Here is a 23869-nt window from a genome sequence, read left to right as displayed (position 1 = left end):
TCAGCAGAAAAAATGAAAACAACCTTATTAGCATCTAAGGCTAAATAAAAATTGCAGCACCAGAGCTATTTAACTTAAAGGTAGAAATTTCTCTGCCAGCTACTGCCGTGTAGATTTGGACTAATTACTTAACCTTAGGGAGGTAGATTTCCCATCTGAAAATGTGTACATATCTCATAAAATCACCATATATCTTAGTTAAATGTTATATGTAAAGAGCTCAGCAAATGGCAAAAGATAACAGGCAGTCAATAATTTGTAAACACAAGTACATGCCAAAGACAAACTCATACCTCAAATATGCTTTACTAAATGAGCCTTTAGTAACAATAATTTTTAATTTGCCATCTATTATACACTGAAATCATTAACATATGAAAGTACAGAATTGTTCTAATAAATCAGACACATTGAGAAGAGTGTGACATCTATTATAACTGTAAGCTTTTATATTACAAAGACTGTTTTCTTCATAGGAGCTCGAAGAGTTTGTTCAAAGCTCTGGAGAAGATGGAGTTGTGGTGTTTACTCTGGGGTCAATGATCAAAAACCTCTCAGAAGAAAAGTCTAATATGATTGCATCAGCCCTTGCCCAGATTCCACAGAAGGTCAGATAATATTTTTTTTCAGAGACAACTGTTTTAAAATCCATGAAGTTCATAATAAAGTATACTTGTAAAATGTAGGAAAGAGTATTGATATTGTTAGTCTCAAGTGAGCTCTAATGAAAGTGTGTAAATGATAAAAGGGGATATTTGATTGCTGTCTTGCTTTAAACCTGGCCTTATTAAGGAAATTCTATTGCATTATTGTCTTTAAATAATAAATGAAAATTAATCTTTTGCTACTGTTAAACCATCAGTCAGCTTTGTGCATTAGGTTTTAAGGCATCCATGTAATGTAACACTTTTTGCTATTCTTATATTTCTTTAAATTGAAGCATATAAACAAGTTGCAAATAACATGACAGAGAATAAAGGAAAAAATATTCAAAATAATAGGTTTGATTCTCAGAATGTCTTGGGGCTATATTTTCTAGTAATTACTGATTTTGAGCATTGTCATAATTGAACCTGGAAATAAGAGCCTAGATTCTAAAAAATAATCCTAAATAATGATTCTTCTAATAATGCTAAATAATGAATCCTAAAAATAATCCTAAATGAAATCCTAAATAATGATTCTTCAACATTTAAAACTTTAACAATACAGTAAAAGATTTAGGAGTATACTTTACAATGCTCCAGCAAACTATAACTTTTTATTGATACCATTCTAGGTTTTAACTGAGTGATCTTTTTTCTCAGTTCAGTTCAGTCGCTCAGTCATGTTCAACTCTTTGTTGTTCCATGGACTGCAGCGTGCTAAGCCTCCCTGTCCATCACCAACTCCAATGGGTCAGGAAGATCCCCTGGAGGAGGGCATGGCAACCAACTCCAGTAATCTTACCTAGAGAATCCCCTTGGACAGAGGAGCCTGGCAGGCTGCAGCTCATGGGGTCACAAAGAGTCGGACACAACTGTGCAACTGGATGCCATGCCATACAGTTGATGGTTACACCTTGTGGATGTTTTTAATGCCGCCAAACTCCAGACTTAGAATACTTTAAAATGATAAATATGATTATGAATATTTTACTGTATGAGTCTACATTAATGATAAGTATATAAACAATAGTTCAAAAGAGGTAAATAACATCCGTCCCCTTGCCTCTGAAATCTTTCTTTCAAAAAACCCCTTTACCAGAGTGGCCTAGTAACACCAGTATGTAGCTCTTTCAGATTCAGATTGTCATTCTTCATGTACATCTTCATCATTTTTCTTCATTGGGTTAAGTTAGAATTAACTCAAAGATGAAAGACTATTGACTAGGATCATTGCAAGCCTTTGAAAACATGGCTGTAATGTTTATGGTTTAAAAACATTCATTACCTAATCGCATATGGACTCAGTTTGCTTGTGCATTACCTGGAGGCATCACATTTGATTGAAGTGAAGTCACTCAGTCATGTCTGACTCTTCTCAACCCCATAGACTATAGGCTGCCAGGTTCCTCCATCCATGGAGTATTCCAGGTAAGGATACTAGAGTGGATTGCCATTTCCTTTTTCAGGGGATCTTCCTGATCCACGGATAAAACCCTGGTCTTCAGTATTGTGGGAAAACTCTTTACCATCTGAGTCATCAGGGTAGGTTAACTTCTGATAGGATGTGATTCTAAAATCTTCTAATAAAGACACTTATCTTAATAGGTTCTGTGGAGATACACAGGAAAGAAACCAGAAACACTAGGAGCCAATACCCGGCTATATGAATGGATTCCACAGAATGATCTTCTTGGTAAGACCAAAGAGAAGAAACATAAACAGAGCTGAATGAGGTATAATCTGAATGATTTTTCAATAACAGATATCAACAAATTTGTATTTAAAATAAGGAAAAAAAAACTTTAATAAATCTTCACATTGCTTCAGGAGTTTTGAAAGAAAGGTTTATTCATGACACTTATTAAAGACTGTAAAGCACATTTATTCAAGACCATCACCATAAGTATAGTTATTAGTGCAATGGACTTTTACAATAAAACAGAGAGACTGGAAACAGTTTGTATGCAGAAAGAAAAATGGGGAATTTATCACAAAAGAACATAGTAGAAGTTCATTGGATGGAAAATTGCAGAGTTCAACTGACCTAGTAGAATGCTTTCTAAAATTGGGTAATGCAGAGATAGTGGAGCCACAAAATCAAATTGCAGTTGAGAAGAGTTCAGAGGAACCTGACTAGACCTTGGTCAAGGGTCTTTGTCAAACTCTAACATAAATATTAAATTTATGGCTCTCTCATTTATGACATAATCTCTCCCTCCTCAGGGTCAAGGTCAGAGAAAGTATGTTTAGACAAGGTTTTATTAACTTTTGTATAGAATACTGCAACACACTCCTGATTTTCTTCACCAATTTTCTCACATCTCTCTTCTCTATGGAAAAAATAAAATCTGGCAACCATTTCATTTATATTTCATGTATAATAAATGGCTGCATATTAGTATAAATTCAAGTGCAAATCCTATTTTCTTAAACACAGTACACCATGAACTAATGTAGCTTATCTTTTTAGCTTGTTATGCCAACATTCTCATATTGAAACACTGCACATCTCCCCTCCCCTTTCACATCTACAAAAATATTAATTTCTTTAGTCTCTCCCTTCTTTTTTATTGATATATTTTTCCTGCAACAACTTGTCAAATGACAAGTACTCTCCACCATATATTCTGCAGGAACCTTCTTGTCTGTGGAATGACTTAATTGCTGGAATCACAAATTATACTTCAGTTCAGTTCAATTCAGTTCAGTCGCTCAGTCATGTCCGACTCTTTGCAATCCCATGAATAGCAGCACGCCAGGCCTCCCTGTCTATCACCATCTCCCAGAGTTCACTCAAACTCATGTCAATGAGTCAGTGATGCCATCCAACCATCTCATCCTCTGTTGTCCCCTTCTCTTCCTGCCCCCAATCCCTCCCAGCATCAGAGTCTTTTCCAATGAGTCAACTCTTTGCATGAGATGGTCAAAGTACTGGAGTTTCAGCTTTAGCATCATTCCTCCCAAAGAAATCCCAGGGCTGATCTCCTTCAGAATGGACTGGTTGGATCACCTTGCAGTCCAAGGGACTCTCAAGAGTCTTCTCCAGCACCACAGTTCAAAAGCATCAATTCTTCAGCACTCAGCTTTCCTCACAGTCCAACTCTCACATCCATACATGACCACTGGAAAAACCATAGCCTTGACTAGATGGACCTTTGTTGGCAAAATAATGTCTCTGCTTTTGAATATGCTATCTAGGTTGGTCATAAGTTTCCTTCCAAAGAGTAAACATCTTTTGATTTCATGGTGGCAATCACCATCTGCAGTGATTTTGGAGCCCCCCCCAAAATGAAGTCTGACACTATTTCCCCTGTTTCCCATCTATTTCCCATTAAGTGATGGGACCTTAGCCTGCAGTAATTAATTGCTGCTTTCTTCAGAGCCTATACGAATGTGTATGTGTTCTCATGGCACAGAATTATATAGATGTTACCTAATAGAATTTGACTTATGTAAGTGTCATGATTTTCTGTTTCTGCCACTCTTATAACTTAGAATAATATATGTGTGTGTGTGTGTGTGTGTGTGTGTATATATATATATATATATATATATATTTTTTTTTTTTTTTAATTTTTAGGTCATCCCAGAACCAGAGCTTTTATCACTCACTGTGGAACCAACGGGATCTATGAAGCTATTTACCATGGGGTCCCTATGGTTGGAATTCCTTTGTTTGGTGACCAGCATGATAATGTTGCTCGTATGAAAGCCAAAGGAGCAGCTGTTGCAGTAGACTTGCAAAGACTGACAAGTGCAGATCTACTTAATGCATTGAAAGCAGTTATTAACAACCCTTCGTGAGTAGACAATATATTCTTTTCTAACAATCATTTTGTTTTTGAAGGAATAATCAGTTTTATATAATTTTAAATTGACAAATTTTGCATAATTTAGAGTACACCTAATATCACATAAAATTATTTTATACTTCCTAAATTTTGTGAAGGTAGTTTGTCACCTACCACTACTTGGTGATAAATTATAACCTCAAAGAATTACTACATTTATTTAAAGAAAATGATCTATTGTTAAAAATATATGAATTTTTAAATTAATAATCGTATTTATTAGTTTTTAAAAATTCCAGATATTACCACTATAAGAATTTAGGGAATACAATGAAAAACCACTCAGCTTTCCTCATGTCAGTTCAGTTCAGTTCAGTCGTTTAGTCATGTCTGACTCTTTGCCACCCCATGGTCTGCAGCACACTAGGCTTCCCTGTCCAGCATCAACTCTCCGAGCTTGCTCAAACTCATGTCCATTGAATCAGTGATGCCATCCTTTGTTGTCCCCTTCTCCTCAACCTTCAGTTTTTCCCAGCATCAGGGTCTTTTCCAATGAGTCAGTTTTTTTTACATCAGGTGACCAAAGTATTGGAGTTTCAGTTTCAGCATCAGTCCTTCCAATGAATATTCAGGACTGATTTCCTTTAGGATGGATTAGTTGGGTTTCCTTGCACTCCAAGGGACTCTCAAGAGTTTTCTCAAACACCACAGTTCAAAAGCATCAATTCTTCGGCGCTCAGCTTTCTTTATAATCCAACTCTCACATCCATACATGACCACTGGAAAAACCATAGCCTTGACTAGACGGACTTTTGTTGACAAAGTGATGTCTCTGCTTTTTAATTGCTGTCTAGGTTGGTCATAGCTTTTCTTCCAAGGAGCAAGTGTCTTTTAACTTCATGGCTGCAGTCACGATTTGCATAGTTATAACCATTACCAGTTTAAAAACTTCTGCTAATTTATAAATAGGAGGAAGATCCCAGCCTCCTCGTTCCCTGACAGAGAATAAAAACTGGACACTATCCATGAGCAAAATCAACTCTGGGGTGTCCTAAAGGCCATGTAAGAAGTTTTAGCAACACAGTAGAACAAAAAATCTGAGGTAAATCACACAAGAACAGAATGATGGTAGGTTTATTTTACCAGCATCATCCCCAAGCCAGCATTACTCATCACCAAGATAGAACTTTCAGCTAGAAAGAGTTTCTTGGCAGAAAAAGAAGAATGGATTGAATGACCAATTTCTAAGTCCTTCTGGGGCATAGAAATTGAAAAACAAATTCTAAATTTGTGTAAAGTCACAAGAGATCTCAAACAGCCAAAGCAGTACCAACAAATAATGACATTGGAGACATCCCACTTGTTATTTAACGCTGTACTACAAAGTTATAGCAATTTTAAACAGGTGATACTGTCATAAAAATAGACATACAGACCAATGGACAGGATTGAGAGCCCTGATACAAACCCTTATATGTAAAGTTGAATAATGTTTGACAAAAAGTAAAGAATAGTCAATAGGAAAAGTGTTATCTCTTCAATAAGTAGTACTAAGGAAACTAAATAATCATACGCAGGAGAATAAAACTTGGACCCTTATATTACATTACTTCCCTCAAAGCTCAGTTGGTCAAGATCTGTTTTCAATGCAGGAGACCAAGGTTCATTTCTGGGGTTAGGAAGAGCTCCTGGAGAAGGAATTAGCAACCCACTCCAGTATTCTTTCCTGGAGAATCCCATCTACAGAGGAGCCTGGTTGGATACTCTCCATGGTGTCACAAGAGACAGACATGACTTAGCGACTAAACCACCACATTGCATTACTTACAATACTTGACTAGAAATGGACTACAGACTTGAACATAAGACCTGAAGCCATAAATGTCTTATGAAACTGGAGGAAAAGTTTCTTGACAAGGGTATTGGCAAGAAATTTTGGGATATGATACCAACAATACAAGGAACCAATGCAAAACAACAGGTGGGGCTTTATCAAGCTCAGAAGCTTCTACACAGAAAAATAAATGATTTACAAAATAAAGGTCAATGTACAAAATTGGAGAATATTTTGAAAATTGCACATCTGATATAGACTGATATACAAAAGATATAAGTAACACATATTACTCAATAGCAAATTTTTTTAAAATGAATGGAGTTACTGAATACACATTTGCCCAAAGAAGACATATAAATGGTCAACAGGTACTTGAAAAGGGGATTGATGTTACTAAGCATCATGAAATGCAAATCAAAATCCCACCTCACACCTATTAGAATTGTTGTTGATGTTGTTCAGTCACTAAGTTGTGTCTGACGCTGTGACCCATTCACTAGAGCATGACAGGTTCCTCCATTCTCCACTATCTCCTACAATGTTCTCAAATACATGCCCATTGAGGTGAGATGCTATCTAACCATCTCTTCCTCTGCTGCCCCCTACTCTTTTTTCTCTTCAATCTGCTCCAGCATCAGGTTTTTGCAGTGAGTCAGTTCTTCACATGAGATGGCCAAAGTATTGGAGTTTCAGCTTCAGCATCCCTCTTTCTAGGAATAGTTGGAGTTGATTTCCTTCAGGATTGATTGATTTGATCTCCTTGTTCTCCAAGGGACTCTCAAGAGTCTTCTCCAGCACCACAATCAGAAAGCATCAAATCTTTGGTGCTCAGCCTTCTTTATGGTTTAGTGGTAAATAAACCAGTGGCTGATGCAATTGTTGCAGGAGATGTAGGTTCGATTCCTGAGTCAGGAGATCTCATGGCATTTTTCAGTCACTCAGTTGCATCTGGCTCTGCGACCCCGTGGACTGCAGCAGCCCAGACTTTTCTGCCCATCACCATCTCCTGAGCTTGCTCAAATTAATGTCATCGAGACAGTGATGCATCTAAGCATCTAATCCTCTTCGTCCCCTTCTCCTCCTGCCTTCAATCTTTCCCATAATCAGGGTCTTTTCTAATGAGTCAGCACTTCACATCAGGTGGCCAAAATATTGGAGCTTCAGCTTCATCAGTCCTTCCAGTGAATATTCAAGACTGATTTCCTTTAGGATTGACCAGTTTGATCTCCTTGAAGACCAAGGGACTCCCAAAAGTCTTGTCCAACACCAAAGTGCAAAAGCATCAATTCTTTGACTCTAAGCCTTCTTTATGGTCCAACTCTCACATCCATACCTGACTGCTGGGAAAAGCCATAGTTTGACTATATAGACCTTTGTCAGCAAAGTAATTTCTATGCTTTTTAATATACGCTCTAGGTTTGTCATAGCTTTTCTTCCAAGACCAAGATTCTTTTAATTTCATGGCCGCACACATCATCCACTGTGATTTTGGAGTCCAAGAAAATAAAGTCTGTCACTGTTTCCCCATCGATTTGTCATGAAGTGACGGGACTAGATGGCATGATCTTCATTTTTTGAATGTTGAGCTTTAAGCCAGCTTTTTCTCTCTTCTCTTTCACCGTCATCAATAGAATATTTCCTCTTTGCTTTCTGGCATTTGGGTGGTGTCATCTGCATATCTAAGGTTATAGATATTTCTCCTGGCAATCTTGATTCCAGCTTGTTCTTCATCCAGCCCAGCATTTTGCATGATGTACTATGCATACAAGTTAAATAAACAGGTTTACCATATACATCCTTGAAGTACTCTTCCCAGTTTGAAACCAGTCCATTTTTCCATGTCTGGTTCTTATTGTTGCTTTTCAACCTGCATATAGGTTTTGCAGGAGGCAGGTAGATGGTCTGGTACTCCCATCTCTTGAAGAATTTTCCATAGTTTGATTTAATCCACACAGTCAAAGGTTTTAGTGTAGTCCATGAAGCAGAAGTAAATTTTTTTTCCTGGAATTCTCTTGTTTTCTAGCAAGATAAATGCAATTTCATCTCTCATTCTTCTGCCTTTTAAAAATTCGGCTTGAACATCTGGAAATTCTCAGTTCATATACTGTTGAAGCCAAGCTTGGAGAACTTTGAGCATTACTTTGCTAGTGTGTGAGGTGAGTAGAATTATGCAGTAGTTTGCACATTCTTTGCTACTGCCTTTCTTTGGGACTGGAATGAAAATTGACCTTTTCCAGTCCTGTGGCCACTGCTGAATTTTCCATATTTGCTGGCAAATTAAATGCAGCACTTTTACAGCATTGTGTTATAGGTTTTGAAGTAACTCAACTGGAATTCCATCACCTCCACTAGCTTTGTTCATAATGATGCTTCCTAAGGCCCACTTGACTTCACACTCCATGATGTCTGGCTCTAGGAGAGTGATCGAACCATGGTGTAGGAAATGGGAACCCATTTCAGTGTTCTTGCTTGGAAAATCTTCCCCTGGTTTAGAAAATGGCAACCCACTCTAGTATTCTTGTTTGGAAAATCCCATGTATGGAAGATCCTGGACTACTTTAATCCATGGAGTCCAAAAGAGCATGACACAACTGAGCATGCATGTATGAAATAACATTCAAACCTGATTACTGCAGAACCATATCTTTGACTATATGGGCCATTGTCAACAAAGTGATATCCTTGCTTTTTAATGTGCTGTATAGGTTTATCATAGTTTTCCTTGGAATGGACAAGTGTCTTGTAATTTCATGGCAGCAGTCACAATCTGCAGTGATTTTGGAGCCCAAGAAGAAAAAATCTAGCACTGCTTCCAAGTTTTCCCCTTCTATTTGCCTTAGAGTGATGGGACAATATACCATACTCTTAGTTTTTTGAATGTTGAGTTTCAAGCCAGCTTGGAACATTTAGAATGGCCATCATTAAAAGACACGGTCTAAGAAGTGAGGAGTAGCTCCTCTCCACCCTCCTTTGCCCGCGCATCCACTGCTCCTTGGACGTACGGTTGCTCCTCTTGGCCGCCTTCCCTGACCTCAGGCATGGGGTAGCTCCTCCTGGCCACTGCCCTGACCTCGGGTGTGCAGTAGCTCGTCTCGGCCTCCGCCTCTGACCTCGGACGTGGGGTAAGATCCTCTCGGCCGCTCCAGTAGCTCCTCTTGGGCACACTTCTCTGAGGTCTGTCTCAGCCAGCGTGCTTCTGCATGGAAAAGAAATGCAAAAAAGCAAAATGGCTATCTGAGGAGGCCTTACAAATAGCTGTGAAAAGAAGAGAAGTGAAAAGCAAAGGAGGAAACAAAAGATATAAGCATCTGAATGCAGAGTTCCAAAGAAGAGAACGGAGAGATAAGAAAGCCTTCCTCAGCAATCAATGCAAAGAAACAGAGGAAAACAGAATAGGAAAGACTAGAGTTCTCTTCAAGAAAATTAGAGATACCAAGGGAACATTTCATTCAAAGATGGGCTCGAAAAAGGACAGAAATGGGATGGACCTAACAGAAGCAGAAGATATTAAAAAGTGATGGCAAGAATACACAGAAGAACTGTACGAAAAAGATCTTCACGACGCAGATAATCACGATCGTGTAATCACTCACCTAGAGCCAGACATCCTGGAATGTGAAGTCAAGTGGGCCTTAGAAAGCATCACTACGAACAATGACAGCATTCCAGTGGAGCTATTTCAAATCCTGAAAGATGATGGTGTGAAAGTGCTGCACTCAATATGTTAGCAAGTTTGGAAAACTCAGCAGTGGCCACAGGACTGGAAAATGTCAGTTTTCATTCCAATCCCAAAGAAAGCCAATGCCAAAGCATGCTCAAACTACTGCACAATTGCATTCATCTCACACACTAGTAAAGTAATTCTCAAAATTCTCCAAGCCAGGCTTCAGCAATATGTGAACCATAAACTTCCAGATGTTCAAGCTGGTTTTAGAAAAGACAGAGGAACCAGAGATCAAATTGCCAGCATCTGCTGGATCATGGGAAAAAGCAAGAGAGTTCCAGAAAAACATCTATTTCTGCATTATTGACTATGCCAAAGCCTTTGACTGTGTGGACCACAATAAACTGTGGAAAAGTGTGAAAGAGATGGGAATACCAGACCACCTGACCTGCCTCTTGAGAAACCTATATGCGGGTTAGGAAGCAACAGTTAGAATTGGACATGGAACAACAGACTGGTTCCAAATAGGAAAAGGAGTATGTCAAGGCTGTATGTTGGCATCCTGTTTATTTAACTTCTTTGCAGAGTACATCATGAGAAATGCTGGACTGGAAGAAGTACAAGCTGGAATCAAGATTGCCAGGAGAAATATCAATAACCTCAGATATGCAGATGACAGCACCCTTATGGCAGAAAATAAAGAGGAACTAAAAAGCCTCTTGATGAAAGTGAAAGAAGAGAGTGAAAAACTTGGCTTAAAGCTCAACATCCAGAAAACTAATATCGTGGCATCTGGTCCCATCACTTCATGGGAAACAGATGGGGAAACAGTGGAAACAGTGGCTGATTTTATTTTTCTGGGCAGCAAAATCACTGCAGATGGTGATTGCAGCCACGAAATTAAAAGACACTTACTCCTTGGAAGGAAAATTATTACCAACTTAGACAGCATATTGAAAAGAGAGATATTACTTTGCCAAAAAAATGTTCACCTAGTCAAGGCTATGGTTTTTCCAGTGGTCAAGTATGGCTGTGAAACTTGGACGATGAAGAAAACTGAGCACCGAAGAACTGATGCTTTTAAACTGTGGTGTAGGAGAAGACTTTTGAAGGTCCCTTGGACTGCAAGGAAATCCAACCAGTCTATCCTAAAGGAGATCAGTCCTGGGTGTTCTTTGGAAGGACTAATGCACTGGTCATAGCAAACACCCTCTTCCAATAACACAAGAGACGACTCTACACATGGACATCACCAGATGGCCAACACCAAAATCAGATTGATTATATTCTTTGCAGCCAAAGATAGAGAAGTTCTATACAGTCAACAAAAACAAGACCAGGAGCTGACTGTGGCTCAGATCATGAACTCCGTATTACCAAATTCAGACTCAAATTGAAGAAAGTAGGGAAAACTCCTAGACCATTCAGGTATGACCTAAATAAAATCTCTTATGATTATTCAGTGGAAGTGAGAAATAGATTTAAGGGACTAGATCTGATAGATAGAGTGCCTGATGAACTATGGAATGAGGTTCGTGACATTGTACAGGAGACAGAGATCAAGACCATCCCCATGGAAAAGAAATGCAAAAAAGCAAAATGGCTGTCTGAGGAGGCCTTACAAATAGCTATGAAAATTAGAGAGGTGAAAAGCAAAGGAGAAAAGGAAAGATATAAGCATCTGAATGCAGAGTTCCAAAGAATAGCAAGAAGAAATAAGAAAGCCTTCCTCAGCGATCAATGCAAAGAAATAGAGGAAAACAACAAAATGGGAAAGACTAGAGATCTCTTCAAGAAAATGAGAGATACCAAGGGAACATTTCATGCAAAGATGGGCTCGATAAAGGACAGAAATGGTATGGACCTAACAGAAGCAGAAGATATTAAGAAGAGGCGGCAAGAATACATGGAAAACTGTACATAAAAGATCTTCATGATCCAGATAATCATGATGATGTGATCACTCATCTAGAGCCAGACATCTTGGCATGTGAAGTCAAGTGGGCCTTAGAAAGCATCACTATGAACAAAGCTAGTGGAGGTGATGGAATTCCAGTTGAGCTATTTCAAATCCTGAAAGATGATGCTGTGAAAGTGCTGCACTCAGTATGCCAGCAAATTTGGAAAACTCAGCAGTGGCCACAGGACTGGAAAAGGTCAGTTTTCATTCAAATTCCAAAGAAAGGCAATGCAAAAGAATGCTTAAACTACCACACAATTGCACTCATCTCGCATGCTAGGAAAGTAATTCTCAAAATTCTCCAAGCCAGGCTTCAGTGATACGTGAACCATGAACTCCCTGCTGTTCAAGTTGGTTTTAGAAAAGACAGAGGAACCAGAGATCAAATTGCCAACATCTGCTGGATCATGGAAAAAGCGAGAGAGTTCCAGAAAGACATCTATTTCTGCATTATTGACTATGCCAAAGCCTTTGACTGTGTGGATTACAATAAACTGTGGGAAATTCTGAAAGAGATGGGAATACCAGACCACCTGACCTGCCTGTTGAGAAACCTGTATGCAGGTCAGGAAGCAACAGTTAGAACTGGACATGGAACAACAGACTGGTTCCAAATAGGAAAAGGAGTATGTCAAGGCTGTATATTGGCACCCTGCTTATTTAATTTCTATGCAGAGTAAATCATGAGAAACGCTGAGCCTGAAGAAGCACAAGCTGGAATCAAGATTGCCAGAAGAAATATCAATAACCTCAGATATGCAGATGACTCCACCCTTATGGCAGAAAGTGAAGAGGAACTAAAAAGCCTCTTGATAAAAGTGAAAGAGGAAAGTGAAAAAGTTGGCTTAAAGCTCAACATTCCAAAGATCATGGCATCCGGTCCCGTCACTTCATGGGAAATAGATGGGGAAACAGTAGAAACAGTGTCAGACTTTATTTTGGGGGGCTCCAAAATCACTGTAGATGGTGACTGCAGCCATGAAATTAAAAGACGCTTACTCCTTGGAAGAAAAGTTATGACCTACCTAGATAGTATATTCAAAAGCAGAGACATTACTTTGCCGGCTAAGGTCTGTCTAGTCAAGGCTATATTTTTTCCTGTGGTCATGTATGGATGTGAGAGTTGGACTGTGAAGAAAGTTGAGTGCCGAAGAATTAATGCTTTTGAACTGTGGTGTTGGAGAAGACTTGAGAGTCCCTTGGACTGCAAGGAGATCCAATCAGTCCATTCTGAAGGAGATCAGCCCTGGGATTTCTTTGGAAGGAATGATGCTAAAGCTGAAACTCCAGTACTTTGGCCACCTCATGTGAAGAGTTGACTCATTGGAAAAGACTCTGATGCTGGGAGGGATTTAGGGCAGGAAGAGAAGGGGACAACAGAGGATGAGATGGCTGGATGGCATCACAGCTCGATGGACATGCGTTTGAGTGACCTCTGGAAGTTGGTGATGGACAGGGAGACCTGTCGTGCTATGATTCATGGGGTCGCAAAGAGTCGAACATGACTGACTGAGTAACTGAACTGAACTGAACTGAAGAGGTGAGGATTTAGAAAAAGAAAAATTCCACTGCACTCCAGGTGAGAATGTAAATTGGTGCAGCCACTATGGAAAAAGGTATGGAAGCTTTTCAAAAGATCAATAGTAGAACCACTCCACTATTCAGTGTTCTCTCTTCCTGCTACGTATCTAAAGAAAAGAAAACAGAATATGGTGAGACATCTTCAGTTCAGTTCAGTTCAGTTGCTCAGTCGTGTGAGACTCTTTGAAACCTCATGGAGTGCAGTATGGCAGGTCTCCTTGTCCATCGCCAACTCCTGTTTTCTCAAACTCATGTTCATTGAGTCAGTGATGCCATGCAGCCATGTCATCCTCTGTCGGCCCCTTCTCCTCCCACCATCAATCTTGTCCAGCATTAAGGTCTTTTCCATTGAGTCAGTTCTTCATATCAAGTGGCCAAAATAATGGAGTTTCAGCATCAGCATCAGTCCTTCCAATGAATATTCAGGACTGATTTCCTTTAGGATGGACTGGTTGGATCTCCATGCAGGCCAAGGGACTCTCTAGAGTCTTCTCCAACACCACAGTTCAAAAGCATCAATTCTTCGGCACTCAGTTTTCTTCACAGTCCAACTTTCACATCCATTCATGACTACTGGAAAAATCACAACTTTGACTAGATGGACTTTGTTGGCAAAGTAATGTGTCTGCTTTTTAATATGCTGTCTGGCTTGGTCACAACTTTTCTTCCAAGGTGCAAGCGTCTTTTAATTTCATGGCAGCAGTCACCATCTGCAGTGATTTTGGAGACCCAAAAAATAGTCTGTCACTGTTTTCACTGTTTCCCAATCTGTTTGCCATGAAGTGATGGGACTGGTAGCCATGATCTTAATTTTCTAAATGTTGAGCTTTAAGCAAACTTTTTCACTCTCCACTTCAACTTTCATCAAGAGGCTCTTTAGTTCTTCTTCACTTTCTGCCAAAAGGGTGGTGTCATCTGCATATCTGAGGTTATTGATATTTCTTTCAGCAATCTTGATTCCAGATTGTGCTTCATCCAGCTCAGCATTTCTCATGATGTACTGAGCATATAAGTTAAATTAAATAAGGGTGACAATATACAGCCTTGACATATTCTTCCCTATTTGGAACCAGTTTGTTGTTTCATGTCCAGTTCTAACCATTGCTTCCTGACCTGCCTTAAGATTTCTAAACAGATGGGTCAGGTGGTCTGGTTTTCCCATATCTTTAAGAATTTCCAGAGTTTGTTGTGGTCCACACAGTCAAAGGCTTTGGCATAGTCAATAAAAGAGAAGTAGATGGTTTTCTGGAACTCTCTTGCTTTTTCTGATGATCCAATGGATGTTGGCAATTTGATAGCTTCACCCCAGTACTAATTGCTGTATTATTCACAAAAATCAAGGTATGAACTAAACCTTAGTGTCTTTCAATGAATGAATAGATAAAGAAAATGTGGTGTATGCATGCGAAGGAATATTATTTAGCAAAAAAGACATAAGAAATACTTCCATATTTGAAAACATGTTATTGTGCTAGGTGAAGTAAGTCAGTGAATGACAAATATTATTTAGCATGGCTTATACTTTGGCCACCTCATGAGAAGAGTTGACTCATTGGAAAAGACTCTGATGCTGGGAGGGATTGGAAGCAGGAGGAGAAGGGGACGACCGAGGTTGAGATGGCTGGATGGCATCACGGCTCGATGGACGTGAGTCTGAGTGAACTCTGGGAGATGGTGATGAACAGGGACGCCTGGCATGCTGCGATTCATGGGGCTGCAAAGAGTCGGACACGACTGAGCGACTAAACTGAACTGAACTGATACATGCTGCTTAATAATTCAAACTCATAGAAGTACAGAGTAGACTGGTGTTTTCCAGGGTCTAGGAGTTGAAAGAGTGGAGAGGCAAGCTTTGAGTAATAGGGAACAGGCTTTGAGTAATAAAATAAATAAGTTCTGGGAAAAATTGTACAACATGGTAGTTAGCTGTGATCATAGACAAATAAATAAATTCTCAATAATGAAGGATTGCATTTATTATGTAACTTTGTTTCACATAAATAAAACATATATATTCTTTGGAAAAAAGAAACTATATAAAAATTAAAATATTTGCCAGTGTTGGACAAATGTTTCTATATATCAGATAAATTCTTACTATTAATTTTGTGTAAATCTATAAACATGCATTGACATTAAAGATTAAAATTATTTTATAAACATTTAAAATTTTTAAATGTTGAATGACTTTTCACTATGAAGTCACTTACCAGTGTCTCTCTTTTTTGTTTAACTTATTTTTAATTGGGAGATAACTGATTTAAAATGTTACATTAGTTTCTGCAATGCAACAATGTTTTGTTGTTAAATCGTTCAGTTGTGTCCAACTCTGTAATCCCATGGACTGCAGCACACCAGGCATCCCCATTCTAAACTATTTCCAGGCCTTTGGTCTCATGTTCATTGAATCAGTGACACCCTCCAATCATCTCATCCACTGTCGCCCCCTTCTCCTGCCTTCAGTCTTTCTCAGAATCTGAGTCTTTTCAGGTGAGTTGGCTCCTCCATCAGGTGGCCAAAGTACTGGAGCTTCAGCTTTAGCATCTATACTTCCAATGAATATTTAGGATTGATTTCCTTTAGGATTGACTGGTTTGATTTCCTTGCAGTTTAAGGGAATTTCAAGAGTCTTCTCCAATGCCACAGATGAAAAACATCATTTTTTCAGTGCTCAGCCTTCTTTATGGTTCACCTCTCACATCTGTATATGATTACTGGAAAAAATTTAGCTTTGACTAGTTGGACCTTTGTTGGGAAAGTGATGTCTCTGATTTTTAATATGGTACCTAATTCTGTCATAGATTTTCTTCTAAAGAGCAATTGTTTTTTAATTTCATGGCTGCAGTCATATCCACAGTGATTTTGGAGTCCCCCAAAATAAAGACTGTCACTGTTTCCATTGTTTTCCCTTCTATTTGCCACAGTTATTCTAGTGAAAGCTATGGTTTTTCCAGTTTCATGTATGGAAGGAAGAGTTCGACCATAAAGAGAGCTGAGCACTGAAGATTTGATGCTTTGGTGAGAGTCACTTGGACTGCAAAGAGATCAAACCAGTCAATCCTAAGGGAAATCAGCCCTGAATTATCATTGGAAGAACTGATGCTGAAGCTGAAGCTCAAGCTCCAATACTTTGGCCACTTGTTCCTCAAAGTCACATCACTTTTATTAAGTGTCTTGGCATGCAGAAAGTATCTGTTGTGCCACAATAAAATCAGCCTCCTATGTCCCTGGTCACATCTCTCATTTTATTGTTTACTTTGAACTATCTTTGTTATGTTCTTGTACAAGGAATATCCCCAGGTATAGGTCTTAGGCCCGAATATGCCTTGGGAAACATCTTAGTTTGTGCACAAGCAGCGTTCTGAACTTGCGCTGACCTGTATTCCCAGGTCCACATTATGTTTTTACATAGCTTAGCAGGCCATGACGATCCCAACTAATAAACTGATGTACTTTTGTTTGGATTACATGGTATTGCTATATTTTGCTTTTATTCTTTTCCCATGGTGTGTTTCTTAGGGCTTAGCCAGAGCAAAAGGCAGCTGATTATTAACCCCTGCAAGAGGAGAAGGGGAAGACAGAGGAAGAAATGACTGGATGACTTCACAGACATTATGCACATGAGTTTGAGCAAGTTATGGGAAATGATGATGGACAGGGAAGCCTGGCATGCTGCAGTCCATGGGGTCACAGAGTCAGACACAACTGAGTGATTGAACTGAACTGATGAGACTGGATGCCATGATCTTCACTTGTTGAATGTTGAGTTTGAAGCCAGTTGTCTCCCTCTCCTCCCTTATCTTCATCAAGAGGCTCTTTAGTTCCTCTTTGCTTTCTGCCATAAGACTGGTGTCATCTGCATACCTGAGTTATTGATATTTCTCCTAGCACTCTTGATTCCACCTTGAGCTTCATCCAGCCTGGCATTTCTCATGATTTACTCTGCATGCAAGTTAAATAAGCAGGGTTACAATATACATGCTTGACATATTCCTTTCCCAATTTAAAACCAGTCTGTTGTTCCATGTCTGGTTCTAACTGTTGTTTCATACAGGTTTTGCAGGAGGCAGGTATGGTGACCTGGTATTTCCATCTCATGGCAAAACCAACACAATATTATAAAGTAAAAATAAAATAAAATATAATAATAATAAATAAATGAGAATTTTCCACAGTTTGTTGTGATCCACACAATAAAGTCTTTAATGTAGTCAATGAAGCAGAAATTGATGTTTTCCTGGAATTCCCTTGCTCTTTCTATGATCCAGCAGATGTTGGCAATTTGACCTCTGGTTCCTCTGCCTTTTGTAAATTCACTTTGAGCATCTGGAAGTTCTCATTTCACAAACTGTTGAAGCCAAGCTTGGAGAATTTTGAGCATTACTTTGGTAGAATGTGAGATGAGTACAATTCTGCAGTAGTTTGAACATTCTTTGGCATTTTCTTTCTTTGGGATTGGAATGAAAACTGACCTTTTCTAGTCCTATGACCACTGGTGAGTTTTCCAAGTTTGCTGGCATATTAAGTGCAGAACTTTAATAGTATCATATTTTGTGCTGTGCTTAGTCACTCAAATTGTCTGACTCTTTGTGACCTCAATGACTATAGCATGCCAGCCTCCTTGGGATTAGAAATAGCTCAGCTGGAATTTCATCACCTCCACTATCTCTGTTCATAGTGGTGCTTCCTAAGACCCATTTGACTTTGCACTCCAGGATTTCTGGCTTTAGGTGAGTCTTCACAACATTGTGGCTATCAGATTCATTAAGATCTTTTTTGTCTAATTTTTTTGTGTATTCTTGCCACCTCCTCTTAATACTAAATCTATTGTTAGGTTCCTACAATTTCTGCCTTTATTTTGCTCATATTTGCATGAAATGTTTCCTTGGTACTCTAATTTTCTTGAAGAGATCTCTAGTATTTCCCATTCTATTGTTTTCCTCTATCTTTGCACTGATCACTTAGGAAAGCTATCTTATCTCTCCTTGCTATTCTTTGAAACTCTGCATTCAGATGGATATACCTTTTCTTTTCTCCATTGTCTTTCACTTCTCTTCTTTTCTCAGCTATTTGTAAGGCCTCTTCAGACTACCATTTTGCTTGTTTGCATTTCTATTTCCTGGGGATGGTTTTAATCATGGCCTCCTGTACAATGTTAGGAATTTCCATTCATAGTTTTTCAGGCACTTGGTCTATCAGATCTAAACCCTTGACTCTATTTGTCACTTCCTCTGTATAATCATCATAAGGGATTTGATTTAGGTCATACCTGAATGGTCTAGTGGTTTTCCCTACTTTCTTCAATTTAAGTCTGAATTTGGCAATAAGAAGTTTTAGATCTGAGCCACAGTCAGCTCCCAGTCTTGTTTTTTTGCTGACTGTATAGAGCATCTCCATCTTTGGTTGCAAAGAATTTAATCAATCTGGCTTCAATATTGACCATCTGGTGATGTCCATGAGTAGAGTTGTCTCGTGTTGTTGGAAGAGGGTGTTTGCCATAACCAGTATGTATTCTCTTGGCAAAACTCTGTTAGTCTTTGCCCTGCTTCATTTTGTACTCCAAGGCCAACCTTGCCTGTTACTCCAGGTATCTTGCCTTCCTTCTTTTGCATGCCAAGCCCTTATGGTGAAAAGGACATCTTTTTTTTGGTGTTAGTTCTAGAAGGTCTTGTAGGTCTTCAAATTCAGCTTCCTTGGCGTTATTGGTTGGGGCATATACTTGGATTACTGTGATTTTGAATGGTGTGCTTTGGAAACCCACAGAGATGTTTCTGTCATTTTTGAGATTGCATCCAAGTTTTGCATTTTGAGCTCTTTTGATGACTATGAGGGTTACTGTATTTCTCAAAGTAATTCTTTCCCACAGTAGTAGATGTAATGGTCAGCTAAATTAAATTTACCTATTGCAGTCCATTTCAGTCCACTGATTCCTAAAATCTCAGTGTTCAACTTGTCATCTCTTGTTTGATCTCTTCCAATTTACCTTGATTCGTAGGCATAAGATTCCAGGTTCCTATGCAATATTGTTATTTACAGCATTGCACTTTACTTTCACCACCAGTTCAGGTCAGTTCAGTTGCTCAGTCATGTCCGACTCTTTGTGCTCCCATGAATTGCAGCACACTAGGCCCCCAGTCCATCACCAACTTCCGGAGTCCACCCAAAACCATATCCATTAAGTCGGTGATGCCATCCAACCATCTCATCCTCTTTCATCCCCTTCCCCTCCTGCCCCCAATCCCTCCCAGCATCTGAGTCTTTTCCAATGAGTCAACTCTTCACATGAGGTGGCCGAAGTACTGAAGTTTCAGCTTTAGCATCATTTCTTCCAAAGAACATCCAGGACCGATCTCCTTTAGAATGGACTGGTTGGATCTCCTTGCAATCCAAGGGACTCTCAAGAGTCTTCTCCAACACCACTGTTCAAAAGCATCAATTTTTTGGTGCTCAGCTTTCTTCACAGTCCAACTCTCGCATCCATACATGACAACCGGAAAAACCATAGCCTTGACTAGACGGACCTTTGTTGGCAAAGTAATGTCTCTGCTTTTGAATATGTTATCTAGATTCGTCATAACTTTATTTCCAAGGAGTAAGAGTCTTTTAATTTCGTGGCTGCAATTACCATCTGCAGTGATTTTGGAGTCCAGAAAAATAAAGTCAGCCACTGTTTCCACTGTTTCCCCATCTAATTGCCATGAAGTGATGGGACCAGATGCCATGATCTTAGTTTTCTGAATGTTGAGTTTAAGCCAACTTTTTCACTCTCCTCTTTACTTTCATCAAGAGGATCTTTAGTTCTTCTTCACTTTCTGCCATAAGGGTGGTGTCATCTACATATCTGAGGTTATTAATATTTCTCCTGGCAATCTTTATTCCAGCTTCTGCTTCCACCAGCCCAGCGTTTCTCATGATGTACTCTGCATATAAGTTGAATAAGTAGGGTGACAATATACAGCCTTGACGTACTCCCTTTCACCACCAGATACATCCACAAATAGCTGTCATTTCCACTATGGGTCAGCCTCTTTATTCTTTCTGGGGTTGTTTTTCTGTCTTCTTCAGTCGCATATTGGACACCTATTGATCTGGGGAGGGTTCATCTTTTGGTGCCATATTGTTTTGCCTTTTCGTACTGTTTGTGGGTTTCTCAAGGCAGAATGTTGAAGTGGTTTGCCATTCCATTCTCAAGTACAGCGTGAATCATGCTAAGTGTATATATATATATATATATATATATATATATATATATGTGTGTGTGTGTGTGTAAATAACCCCTCCCTCATGAGCCTGTCTCTGACCTCCATCCCATCCCACCCCTCTCTATTTTTGTGGCAATCTCTAAGGTATCCAAGTCTTTTTGACCCCATCAACTGTTGCCTGCTAGGCTCCTCTGTTGGTAAGATTTTCCAGTGCAGAATACTGGAGTGGTTTGCTATTTCTTCCTCCAGAGGATCTCCCTGACCCAGGGATCAAATGTGTGTCTGTGCTTCTCCTGCAGATTCTTTACCACTGTGCCACCTAGGAAGACCCAGAGCACCAGGCTGAGCTGCCTGTGTTATACAACAACTTCTAACTGGCTGTCTACTTTACACATGATAGTGTATATATGTTAGGGCTACTCGCTCAATTCGTCCAACTGGGTACTACTCTTGCTGTATCCACAAATCTGTTCTCTACATCTATATTTCAATTCCTACCCTACAAATGGGGTTATCAGTACTATTTTTTTTCTAGGTTACAATATTTATATATGTTGTTCATTTTTCTCTTTCTGACTTACTTTACTCTTTAAAACAAGCACCAGGTTCCATCAGTGTCTCTTAAACATTACATCTTTTTTTTTTTTTACTATATTATCAGTGCAATGTTATCAAAGCTTACAATGTACTTATCTTGTCCATGACCACAATTTCCAATATCATTTACCATTAGTTTCATATTTATATGTACTTAATGATGCAGTTTATGTTTTAATAGAGTATATCTGTTTATTTTCTTGATTTTTTATCTGATAAATATTTTGTTTCTGCGTCTGTCTTGGAACTTCTGTCACTATTATTAGTTTTCCTGAGATGTATTCAGAAGTACTTATTCCTCAAATTCCTGTGTATTAGGAAAGGTCTGCCTTTTTTTTTTTTTTTTTTTAAACAAAAGGGCAGCCGGGCTTTGTTTATTTTTTTTTATGGTGTATAGTTCTTGTCCTCAAAACTTTTTACATGCTTTCCCATGATTTTCTACAATATAATGTTCTGTATTCTCTGTCAATGATGATTGCATTTTGCTGTGGGTAAATAACTTCACTCCTTCACAAACCCAAGGAAATCTTGCTTCTTAGTCAGCCATTCAAAGCCATCAACCCAAATCTGGGTGGGGTCTTCTGCTCCTTGACAGAAGTTAGAAGGGTTTGTGTTCTATGTATCGCCATCCTTGCATCTCACCACTGCAGGTGCAGCCCTCTGTTATTGTTGTTGTTCAGTCACCCAGTCGTGTCTACTCTTTGCAACCCCATGAATTGCAGCATGCCAGGGATCTCTGTTCCTCACCATCTCCCAGAGTTTGCCCAAGTTCATGTTCATTTTAAGTGTTGCCATCCAACTGTCTCATCCTCTGATGCCCTCTTCTCCTTCTGCCCTCAATCTTTCCCAGTATCATAGACTTTTCCAATGAGTTGTCTGTTCTCATCAGATGATCAGAATACTTGGGCTTCAGTGTCAACATCAGTCCTTCCAGTGAATATTCAGAGTTGATCTCCCTTATGATTGACTGGTTTGATCTCCTTGCTATCCAAGGGACTTTCAGGAGTCTTCTCTAGCACCACAGTTGAAAGCATCAATTATTTGGCATTTTACCTTAGCAAGACCATAGCCTTGACTATTCAGATCTTTGTTGGCAGAGTAATGTTTCTGCTTTTCAACACACAGCCGTCTTTAGCCTGAAGCAAAAATGCCAGCATCTGTTCAGTCTCAGGCCCTACTTCTTGCCCAGAGGGTCACATGAAGCTTTTTGCTTTCATCAGAAATGTCAGGGCCATGAAGATCACAGAGTGAAACCGTTTTCTGTTACTACTGAAGTCTTGTTAGCACTGACACTCCAGACCAAACCTGGGAAGAGTGAAGGAGTGGGGAAAGGGTTCCTTTTTCTTAGACCTTCCCCTACATCCTGCTTCCTGTTAATATCATGTTCCCAATACCATACTCAGCAAGTTAGACCAAAATTCTGTATTCTCAAGCTACACATTCTAATAATCATTTTTATTTTTGTACTTTCAGAATGATATTTCCAACTAGAAATTATTTTCTCTCCCACTTCCAATAATTACTGAGACTATAAAGCATCTAACACATTCAAACTGATGAGCCATCACATCTAGATATATCTCAAGAGGAAACAAATTTTCATATGCTTTTCATATTCTAGGTGATATAAATTATGACACAACTTATCATATAATTAATTGCACAATATATTTTTAATAATATATAACTGCTTTAGGTATATCATGTCCTTAACAAACTTTTCAACTTGCTATTTATTTATTTAATTTTAGCTATAAGGACAATGCTATGAAGTTATCAAGGATTCACCATGATCAACCTGTAAAACCCCTGGACCGAGCAGTCTTCTGGGTTGAGTTTGTCATGCGCCACAAAGGAGCCAAGCACCTTCGACCAGCCTTCCATGACCTCACCTGGTTCCAGCACCACTCTTTGGATGTGATTGGCTTCCTGCTAGCTTGTGCGGCACCTGTTGTATTCCTGGTCACTAAATGTTGCCTGTTTTGTTACTGGAAGTTTGGTAAGACTGCAAAGAAGACAAAGAGAGAGTAGTCTTTCTCTGCCTTTTTTTTTTTTTTTTTTTTTTAACAGTTGAACTAGAAACCTTGACAGAGTCCATCTGAATAATCCAGCCACTGATCTGAAAAGATTTCTCTCCTGTTTTTCTGGGTTCTTTTCTATTCTTCAACTTATCATGTCAAATATCAAAGACTCACTCCAAAAATATGCCACATGATTCAGAATTAAGGTTTGAAATAATCTATTCTTTACAAAGATATGACAGATGAATAAACATGTGGAAATTGTTACCATTGAGGACTTAGTGCTTTATTTTATTCATTGCTTTTAGTTCAACCAGGTGAGATGCTGTTTGAGACCTCAGGAACACAATGATTAATTCTATTTCCATACTGATCAGGTTGAATATTTCCTAAATATCTAACATAATTTAGGGTTTAATAATCAATAATTATTTCATATTCTCTAAAAGAACTATACAAGGACTAATGCAGAACACACTCTAGACAGAGCTTCTTTGCCAGTCAGGAATATTGAAGCCTGTTAGGTTTTCTAATCTTCTGTAAAGTACATTTTACATCATCAATTTCCT

The 23869-nt window shown here is 39.0% G+C and overlaps 1 protein-coding gene across 1 annotated transcript in view; it reads left to right on the top strand.

Annotated features, from left to right (window-relative positions):
* LOC102175670 (UDP-glucuronosyltransferase 2C1) overlaps positions 1-23574 on the top strand; it is a 43633-nt gene extending 20059 nt beyond the window's left edge. The window contains exons 3-6 of the mRNA XM_018049526.1: positions 477-608; positions 2253-2340; positions 4228-4447; positions 23031-23574. Coding sequence (XP_017905015.1) covers positions 477-608; positions 2253-2340; positions 4228-4447; positions 23031-23310 — 720 coding nt within the window. The 3' untranslated portion in view covers positions 23311-23574. The remainder of the gene's footprint in view (positions 1-476; positions 609-2252; positions 2341-4227; positions 4448-23030) is intronic.

The sequence above is a fragment of the Capra hircus genome, chromosome 6 (genome assembly GCF_001704415.2).
Source record: "Capra hircus breed San Clemente chromosome 6, ASM170441v1, whole genome shotgun sequence".
Taxonomy (NCBI): domain Eukaryota; kingdom Metazoa; phylum Chordata; class Mammalia; order Artiodactyla; family Bovidae; genus Capra; species Capra hircus.
This window is presented reverse-complemented; position numbering and strand designations above follow the sequence as displayed.